This window comes from Helianthus annuus, chromosome 4 (assembly GCF_002127325.2).
Source record: "Helianthus annuus cultivar XRQ/B chromosome 4, HanXRQr2.0-SUNRISE, whole genome shotgun sequence".
In the NCBI taxonomy this organism is placed as follows: domain Eukaryota; kingdom Viridiplantae; phylum Streptophyta; class Magnoliopsida; order Asterales; family Asteraceae; genus Helianthus; species Helianthus annuus.
Window position 1 is genome coordinate 17,653,439 of NC_035436.2, and position 9,962 is coordinate 17,663,400.

The 9,962-nt window shown below is 31.6% G+C and overlaps 3 protein-coding genes across 3 annotated transcripts; 1 reads left to right on the forward strand and 2 right to left on the reverse strand.

The window, feature by feature from the left end:
- The first annotated feature begins 1,889 nt into the window (after positions 1 to 1,889).
- LOC110870269 (transcription factor bHLH14-like) lies at positions 1,890 to 2,339 on the forward strand. The gene has a single exon (XM_022119459.1). It carries the CDS (start codon positions 1,890 to 1,892, stop codon positions 2,337 to 2,339), a length of 450 nt encoding a protein of 149 aa, XP_021975151.1.
- Positions 2,340 to 3,989: 1,650 nt separating this feature from the next.
- Positions 3,990 to 6,199, reverse strand: LOC110870270 (zinc finger MYM-type protein 1-like). Its single transcript, XM_035989241.1, has 3 exons — positions 6,021 to 6,199; positions 4,562 to 5,636; positions 3,990 to 4,375 (listed from the first exon to the last, which is right to left on the reverse strand). The coding sequence occupies exons 2-3, from the start codon at positions 5,622 to 5,624 to the stop codon at positions 3,990 to 3,992; spliced, it is 1,449 nt and encodes a 482-aa protein (XP_035845134.1). The 5' UTR covers positions 5,625 to 5,636; positions 6,021 to 6,199.
- Positions 6,200 to 7,151: 952 nt separating this feature from the next.
- Positions 7,152 to 9,130, reverse strand: LOC110873246 (inositol polyphosphate multikinase beta). The gene is made up of 2 exons (XM_022122182.2): positions 9,050 to 9,130; positions 7,152 to 8,024 (listed from the first exon to the last, which is right to left on the reverse strand). The coding sequence occupies exon 2, from the start codon at positions 8,004 to 8,006 to the stop codon at positions 7,236 to 7,238; it is 771 nt and encodes a 256-aa protein (XP_021977874.1). The 5' UTR covers positions 8,007 to 8,024; positions 9,050 to 9,130; the 3' UTR covers positions 7,152 to 7,235.
- Positions 9,131 to 9,962: the final 832 nt, after the last annotated feature.

Consider the following 9,962-nt stretch of genomic DNA (forward strand, 5'->3'; position numbering starts at 1 on the left):
ACATATTTACAAAACCACACCAATCTACCCACGAGATATTCCTGACTTTATATCTATTACAAATCCAAAGGAAGCCAAGCACTTTAATATCGCTAATGATGTCAGCCACCTTGACCTGATTGTCTTCGAATTTCTGTTTGTTACGAGCCCTCCATATGCACCAACAAACCACTCTCACGATCCCACAGAATATATCCACGGAGTTCTGTTATTTTGAGTGGAGATTTTTTTTTTTTTCAAACCTTTTTAAGTTGTAACTTAAGTCTATAGTTCCTTGTCCCTAGGCCTGGCAATAAAAACTCATTTAAGTTTTTTGGGTTATTTTGGGTAATTTTAAAAATGAGGATGGGTTAGGATGGGTTAAGAAATAATTAAGGATGGGTCAGGATAGGTTATATGATATCGATTTAAAATAATTCGTGGGTCACGATAGATATTATGCTCGCTAAAAGGATAACTAAAAAAATAGCATCATAGGCAGATTTTTCATCAGAACACTAGTGTTCGTAAACGTTGGCTTCACAAATAATACAAAATTTTAAAATAATAAAAAATTAAAAAGAATAAAAAATTTCTAAAAAATCAAAAAAAATCTAAAAAATAAAAAAAAAAATCTAAAAATCCAAAAATAATAAAAAATCCAAAAAATTCTAAAAAACTAAAGAAAAATAATAAAAAATCCAAAAAATTCTAAAAATAAAAAAATCAAAAATTCTAAAAAATCAAAAAAATAATAAAAAATACAATAAATTCAAAAAAATCAAAATAATTATAAAAATCCAAAAAATTATAAAAAATCAAAAAAATTCTAAAAATAAAAAAAAATTCTAAAAAAATCAAAAAAAATATAAAAAATCCAAAAAAATACTAAAAAATCAAAAAATTATAAAAAATACAAAAAATACTAAAAAATAAAAAAAAAATCTAAAAGATCAAAAAAAATTCTAAAAAATCAAAAAATTCTTAATAATCATAAAAATTATAAAAAATCCAAAAAATTCTAAAAAATCAAAAAAATCCAAAAAAATCCAAAAAAATTCTAAAAAATCAAAAAAAAATTATAAAAAATCCAAAATATTCTAAAAATCCAAAAAATTCTAAATATAAAAAAATCTATTTTTATAATTTTTTTTTGGATTTTTTATAATTTTTGGGATTTTTTTATTTTGTTGATTTTTTAGAATTTTCTTGATTTTATATAATTTTTAAAATTTTTTATAATTTTTTTGATTTTTTTGAATTTTTTGGATTTTTTATAATTTTTTCGGATTTTTTTTTATAATTTTTTGGATTTTTATAGTTTTTTTGGGTTTTTATAATTTTTTTATTTTTTATCGTGCCCAAATAAATCTTTACAAAAACCCATTTTAACCTAAATCCATTCTAACCCATTTATTAATAAACCCATTCTAACCTAAACCCATCCTAACCCATTATCCAAACCTACCCAACCCACCCATTTCTTAATACCCTTGACAATGTTTTTCTAACATCTACAACCCTAAACATTTCAACGTACATAGCTATGTCACGTGAGTTGTTATGTTAGATTAATTCCAATCACTATTTAATTTTCAACACTAGACATTCTACTAGAAGTTCTATAGGAGGTGTTAAAAGTTTTTTCTGGCTCATAGTAGTCCATCACTTGGAGATATTATGAAATATTTACATGTATGTTATAAGTGTAAACAATGTCATAAAAGTTATACATTTCCCTAAGCTTGTGAATAATAAACGTGACCATTTTGTGTCTTTTTGTAGTGAAAGGAAAAAAATCAGGGGGCAGGTTTCCAGCGGTGAACCACGTGGAGGCAGAACGACAGCGACGTGAGAAGCTCAACCAACGATTCTACGCCCTCCGATCTGTTGTCCCGAATGTGTCAAGGATGGACAAGGCGTCCCTCCTATCAGACGTTGTTTGCTATATCAACAAACTGAAAGAAAAAGTCACATATCTTGAATCTCAATTACACCGTCGTAACAATCACCAAGGGAAACCCAAGAAAATGAAGGTGGAAATGGTTGATACAATGGAAAATCACGAACAAAACAGCAAAACTTGTGATTTGTACCTATCTTCTAAGAAAACATCAAGTGTTAACAAGACAACCAAAACTAAAACAAGTAGCTTGAGGGAAGTGGAAGTGAAGATCGTTGGCAATGATGTAATGATACGGGTACAATCGGGAAACACAGACGTACAGGCTGGGAAACTAATGAATGCTCTAAGAGAAATGAAAGCAAAAATCCAGCATGCAAGCATGTCGTGTGTGAATGAGATAATGTTGCAAGATGTGGTGGCTAGAATCCCTGATTCCATGGATAAGATGAACTAAAATCTATTCTCATTTGGTAATTAGACCACTAGTTACATATAAAGCAAATTAGTAGCACGTGTTAGGTTTGAATTGATGTCATAATAATGTTGTGCTATTAGGATTATAGCACATATATATGTTGTGCAATATTTATGTTTGTGGCTGGCCTAATTAAAGATGTCAGTGCAACTGTGTGTTGAATGAAAAGGAACAAACTAAGGTTTATTAATGAAAACACTTCCTTAGAGTGTTTACTTTTATGGTGTGTGAGTCTCCAAAGATACAGCCATACATTTGACTCATATGATAGGGGTGGTAAAATGGGTGGGTTGGGTAGGTTTGGATGATGGGTTAGGATGGGTTTAGGTTAGGATGGGTTTTGGTTAGGATGGGTTTTGGTTAGAATGGGTTTAGGTTAAAATGAGTTTTTGTTAAGATTGATTTGGGCATGATAAAAAATCAAAAAAATTCTAAAAAATCAAAAAAATTATAAAAATCCAAAAAGATTATAAAAATCCAAAAAATTATAAAAAAATCCGAAAAAAATTATAAAAAATCCAAAAAAATATAAAAAATTCAAAAAAATTATAAAAATCCAAAAAAATACAAAAAATCCAAAATAATTATAAAAAATCCAAAAAATTCTAAAAAATCAAAAAAATATAAAAAAATTTAAAAAATTATATAAAATCAAGAAAATTCTAAAAAATCAACAAAATAATAAAAAATCCAAAAAATTATAAAAAATCCAAAAAATTCTAAAAAAATAAAAAAATATATAAGTAATAAAAAAATATAAAAAATATAAAAAATATAAAAAATCAAGAAAATTTTAAAAAATCAAAAAATAATAAAAATCCAAGAAATTATAAAAAATCCAAAAAATTCTAAAAAATCCTAAAAAATCAAAAAAATCAAAAAATAAATAATAAATCCAAAAAAGTCTAAAAAATCAACAAAATAATAAAAAATCCAAAAAATTACAAAAAGTCCAAAAAAATCATAAAAACTCCAAAAAAATCTAAATAAAATAAAAAATATATAAAAATCAAAAAATATATAAAAAATCAAGAATTTTTTAAAAAATCAAAAAATTAATAAAAATACAAAAAAATATAAAAAAATCCAAAAAATACTAAAAAATCAAAAAAATCTAAAAAATTCTAAATATTAAAAAAAATCTAAAAAATAATTATAAATCCAAAAAATTCTAAAAAAATAAAAAAATTCTAACCCATCCTCATTTTTAAAATGACCCAAAATAACCCAAAAAACCCAAATGGGTTTTTATTGCCAGGCCTACTAGAGATGGCTGAAAGGATTAGAGTCGCTATAGGGAAAATAACGAAAATAGTCGTTTACTAGTCAAATTTTAAATAATAACCGGTTGAAACCCCACCATGAGCCTTTGCACGGAAATCAATGTTGCTGAAGCGTCATTAAAAATCTTTTCAGCGAACACCAACCAATATGCGACGGCACGCGTAAAAAACCTTATAGCGGCTCTAATCCTTTCAGCCATCTCTAGAGAGGCTTTAGCCCTCTATAGAGAAGCTTCGGCACTTTCTTTAAAAAAAAAATCATCAAGATTTTTAGATGGGTATAACTTTTTCAAACGATAATATTTAAAAAAAAATACATCAAATTAATGATGATAAAATTAAAGGACTAGCATAATGCTTTGGTAGATCTAACCAACTCAACTGCATTCAAAATATCTTGATTCTTTCTTTGAAGAGCGACACACAATAAGTTAGTAACTCCCAAGATATGTTTCATCAAATGTAAATAAAATACAAACTTGAAACTTTTCATGTATAATTGAAGTCCATTTGCTTGAGTTTTGTGAATTGGTTCCCATGCCGAAGTTTCTATATATTCAAGCACTTCAATAACACAAGGATATAAGGTAAGCAAACGAAGAAGTGTTTTTTCGTGAGAGCTCCAACGTGTATCTCCGGGTCTTGTAAGTGCCATTTCTTGATTATTCCCACTTCCGATTACAACTTCCGGATTCAATGCCAAAAGCTCTCTTTGACTTTCTCTTAGCAAATCTATTCGTTTGCACGATGCACCAACAACATTTATTAAATCTGTTATTTCCTTAAAAAATCTACAAATTTCAAGATGCTTTTTTACAAGGGCCACAACAACAAGTTGAAGTTGGTGGGCAAAACAATGAACATAATATGCCGAAGAATTTTCTTTCAAAATCAAAGTTTTCAAACCATTAAACTCACCGGACATGTTGCTTGCACCGTCATATCCTTGGCCTCTAACCCTACCCAAATTTAAATTGCGGTGAGCAAATAATTCATCAATTGCAGATTTAAGAGATAAAGCGGTTGTTTCCATAACATGAACTACACCAATATATCGCTCCTTCACAAATCCTAATTTATCAACAAATCTCAAAACCACGGCCATTTGTTCCTTTTTAGAAATATCCCTCGATTCATCAACTAATAAAGAAAAGACATCATCACCAAGCTCTTCAAATATCATCTTTAACACTTCTTCTGCAAAACAATTACAAATGTCTTTTTGTATTGATGGAGCCGTCATTTGGCAATTCTTCGGAGCATTACTTAATATATACTTTGCAATTTCTTCATTTATTTGTGCGAACAATTTTAAAAACTCTATGAAATGTCCTCTATATAAGGATGCTTCAGATTCATCATGACCCCGAAAAGGTAATCCGCCATTCAACAATCCTTTAGCGAGTATAACCGAAGTACTTAATCGGATTCTATATTCTTTGTTTTGCTCGGGTTTTTTTTGAACCGCTGGTATAGATTGGGCTTCTTTAAGTAAGTCTTCTCCTTTTTGAACCGCCCTGTTGTGAAAACTATTGCTTTTACCAACATGAATTTCGAATCTTTCTTCTTTCCTATGCCAACATTGTACCCCCTCACTCGCAAATGCATCTTTTTGTCCACTTTCTTTGAATAAGTAACAATATAAGCAATACACTCTATCCGCTTTGACACTATATTCCAACCAATTTCCATGCTTTTCTGTGTACCATTTTGGATTGAACCGTCTTAACTTATCACTATTACCAATAAGTGTTTGTGGAAAATCTGTTTTTTTCCCTTTCGGTTGACATGGACCTCGAAGCAAATATGTTCGTCTAATTTCATCTTTTTGACTAGGGTGATAAGATGAAATTGGTTTCCTTTCGGAAGGATCCCACGGAAGATCATCCAAAACGATTTTCAAGGGTTTACTAGTTGAAGATGACGATTCAATGTTAGGTGGTGGTTGCCTTTGAAAGAAACTTGAAATATTCTTCTGCATAACTGATAATGCCTAAATACCAAACAAATTCAATATTAACTCTAAGCAGCAATATTAACTTAAAAACCACTTAATGGAAATTTTTAAACCCAATTTTTAAACCCACTGTTAACTTAAAACCCCAATTTTCAAAACCCAGTAACCCACTGTTAACTTAAAACCACAATTTTTGACCACCACACCACAAAAGGCATATACAATTTGGAATTCCTACATGTTTTTTTGACCGACGTGTTTGATATATGAAATTAAGTTTTGATAAACAATTTGGAATTCCTACAAAAGGCATAAACAAAGCTTGGTAACTATCCTAGGCCCAACAATCATCAACCTCGTTCATATAATCATATAAAACAAAGAGATAGATATAAAGTTAAAACTAACTGTAAAACTAACCGGAAATCGAACTGAGATGATGATAATCAGGAGCCGGAGCCGGAGCCGGAGGCGGCGGAGCAGCCGGAGGCGGAGGAGGGCGGAGGCCGGAGGCCGGAGGCCGGAGGCGGACTGGTGGCGGAGATAATGATGTTCGCTGCTGCTGCTGTTCGAGTGTTCTACAAATGTGCGGCGTGTGTTTTACAATATAACCCTAAATGGGTTTTAATGTTTCTATTAGTTTAAAGAAAAAAAAAAAACTAAAAGAGAAATTAAAAAAAAAAAACCGGACTAAAATATATGCAATGACGGGATTCGAACCCGGGTGGGTTAGGAAGAAAAGCGGGATTATAACCAGTGGAACCAAGGCCTTTTATGTTTATGGGTTCCTTTTATAATATACTTATGGGTTCCTTTTCAGCTTCTTATATATATTTACACTAAAAATAAAAAAAAGACTGGGTTCCCGGGAACCCGTAATTTACACGTAAGTCCGCCCCTGCTAGCATTGGATGGTTGGTATTCAATATCACTGAAACGGTCTGGTTTAGAAAATGACACAAAACAATCCCAACGCTACAAATTAAAGGACTTTCACGGGAAGATTTGTCATTTATCTGTTGGTGAAGATAGCAACGGCCATTATTTATATGGAAAATCTGGTCGTGGGTAAGAACTTCACCAACGAGAAAACACCGAACATTACTGACGGATAACTGAAGCCACTCGGGTCACCAACAAAAAGTCAACTATGAAGGTGCTTCTAAAAAGTTAAACTATTCATAAGTCAAACATGGTCAACAGATTCTTTGTCGAGTTGCCAAAATAAGCGAGTCTACGAGTTGGTTAAGGATCAAAACTAGTTAACTAAATACAAAATATTGTTTTAAAAAATATTTATGATATGATTACAAGAACTACTAAAATAAAGAGGATAAATAAACTCATTGAAAATACAATTAAAATTTATAAAAACATATGAAACATAACCAGAATCATTCATAAATAAAATGGTTCCAAATAAAATGGATAAAAAAATGTCAACCCATTTATTAGCTATGTCCATTTTGATCTCCGATATGAAACATAACCAGAATCATTCATAAATAAAATGGTTCCAAATAAAATGGATAAAAAAATGTCAACCCATTTATTAGCTATGTCCATTTTGATCTCCGATTGCCACAGAAATAAACTTTATCAAAGAGCATAACCCACCCAAGAAGTTATGATCAATCACACCGTTACGTCCTCAGTAACATGAGCAAAATCAATAATCTTCACTTGTGCATTTGGACTCCCCCCTTCTAAAACCAACCCCTTTTCAAACATGAAAAGAAGTGAACAAGCACTAAAATGGTATATAGTTTGATCCTCAAACCATGCCTTTAACTCCAACAATTGGGCCAAAATCCCATTGGGCCCACCATACACCACGGATGCCAAATCACGGTCCGGACCCATACCTGATTCCACGTTCGGGTCAGACGACACGAATTTCTTAAAAAACAATCTAACATCATCTACGCTACTTTTGAGTACAAGATCTCTAGTCGGCTTATAATACCCGACCCCTTCGTTAATGTATATTTGTAAACCCGATATCCTAAACCCTAACTTGACGGTAGTGGTTTCACGGTCTCGTTTCATGCATTTTTCAATGTACGCGTTAGATGCATCCGGGCCCCATGTTCGGGACCCGATTTTGATGTCCATTATGGTGGGATTTTCTCGATGTGTGGTGAGATCTTCTAACACGATATGCGGATGCTCGGATCCATCTGATGCTTGCATAACTTTAGTGCCGTAATAAATAGGGAAGAATTTACGAATATGATCCGGTATTTGCGTGTTGGAAGTAAACTGATCGTAAAAAGTTACTTCAGCTGACCCACGTTCATCGCCTTGAAGAGGTTTGTAAAAGCGGCCCGAATCATCGATGAGGGGCCCGCGTGTCGCGCTACTTGCATGGTGTCCAGCAACTTGATGAGATGGGATCTTAAGCATCTTTAAAATTTGAATAAACTGTACAAAAGAATCATATTCTGTTATTTGATTCTAACAATAACAAATGATATACAAACCATATTAGTTTAGTGGATCAAGATAAGACGTGTAAACGAGCCGAGTCGAGCCTAAGCTCAAGCTTTATATCCCTATTTTAGTTTATAATTATACGTATATATTTATAATTATTTTTAAATAGTGTTTAAAACTATAATTTTTGTTACAAAATAATATATACTAGCCATTTAGTTATTTTTATCATGGTTTTTTACATAATAATAATTGCTATATATTTAATTATATTCTAAATATATATGTAAATTTTATTCTCGTTTAGGCTCGCGAGCCTATTCAAGCTGGATAAGTGAAGCTCATGGCTCGGTCTCCTTTATTAAACAAGCTTATTTTCAGTCACAAGATCATTTAAGCCCAGCTCAACTCAACCTTTTATCGGCGTCTCACGAGCGGCTTGACTCGTTTACACCAGTCATGGGTTCTGACTGGGAACAAACACACGACAATTTTGGGTAACCAAGGGCGTAGCTTTGTGGGGAGGAAGGGGGCGGCCGACCCCCCGAACTTTTCACTTAGTAGTGGAAAGCATGTAGTTTTCGTATAGAAATTCTTGGGTATATACGTTTTTGACCCCCCGGTTTTATAGAAATTTTTTGTATATATGTTTTCAACCCCCGGTCAGAAATCTCAAGCTTCGCAACTGTGGGTAACGAATAATAAGTTATGGGAAAAAATACTTTCGATCCCTTATTATAACCGAAGTCCTGTAGTTATTTGATTCGAGGAGTAACATTATATGATTAATTCATCAAAGATGGGATATATACCAAAACGGACCCTAAATACATCTAGCAAATGTAATCATGTTGTATATCTTATTGGATCCGTAACAATCATATTAATGGTGGATGAATGAAATCTTCAGCAACGAAGTAATGATCAAAGATGGAATTAACGAGTTCATAGGTTAAACATGCGTTAAATTGAATGCGTAACGAAAATATAATATAAAATTTGTGATATATTACCTGAAAATGAACAGATCGAGAGAAAATGTGGGCTGGTTTGAATTCCCTGAGGATGAATTATGGGGAAAATGTTGATTGTTGAATCCACACGTTATGTTCTTCTTATTTGTAGTAATGTAGTTTTGCACTTCAAGCCCCTTGACTTTTGTAGATTCTACTTTTTTTTCTTTTTTTTTTTTGAGAATCTATTTGCCTCTTGAAAAACATGATAGTAGTGCTTTTGGTGCGTTTGAGTTCAGTCTTGAAGACTAAAAATGAGCTTGGGCTATCCTAACCTCATAAGTCATAAGTTATGACGGTTGATAGATACATCATACATCATATGTAATAAGTAGCAATTTTAAGTATAAATTGCAAGAGTCGTATATAAACTCATAGAAAAAGTTTTAAATATAATATGTGTAAGATATTAAATCACGCATGTGATAAAATTCAAACCCTAATCACGTATGAACAAGATAGAACATGCGTGATTAGGGGTTTACCCCATGCGTAATTTTTTGTTTTGTTCATGTGTGATTATATAATTTCTTCATGCATGATTATGTGGTTTTGTTCATGCGTGATGGAGTTTGAATTTTATAACATGCGTGATTTAATATCGTACGCATTACACGTTAAGGAAGATTGTACGTTAACCTTCTTATTTATTAATTTAAATTTGACATGTAAGGGAATCGCCTTTCTTTCTTTCTCTAGTTGCATGTAATTATTTCTCATTCATTACATATAAGTGTTTCAATTCTCTACGTAAAATTAGCTTTTTTTTAGACAAAAACCTTTGGTCCTTGTAATTATATAATAATTTACATCCAGATAGTTTGTATAATTGTATTGTATATGTGCATGTAACAACATGTGTTCCATTTTCAATTTTTAGTTTATTGTCCTCTTCGTGTTTTTATCCTTTTCG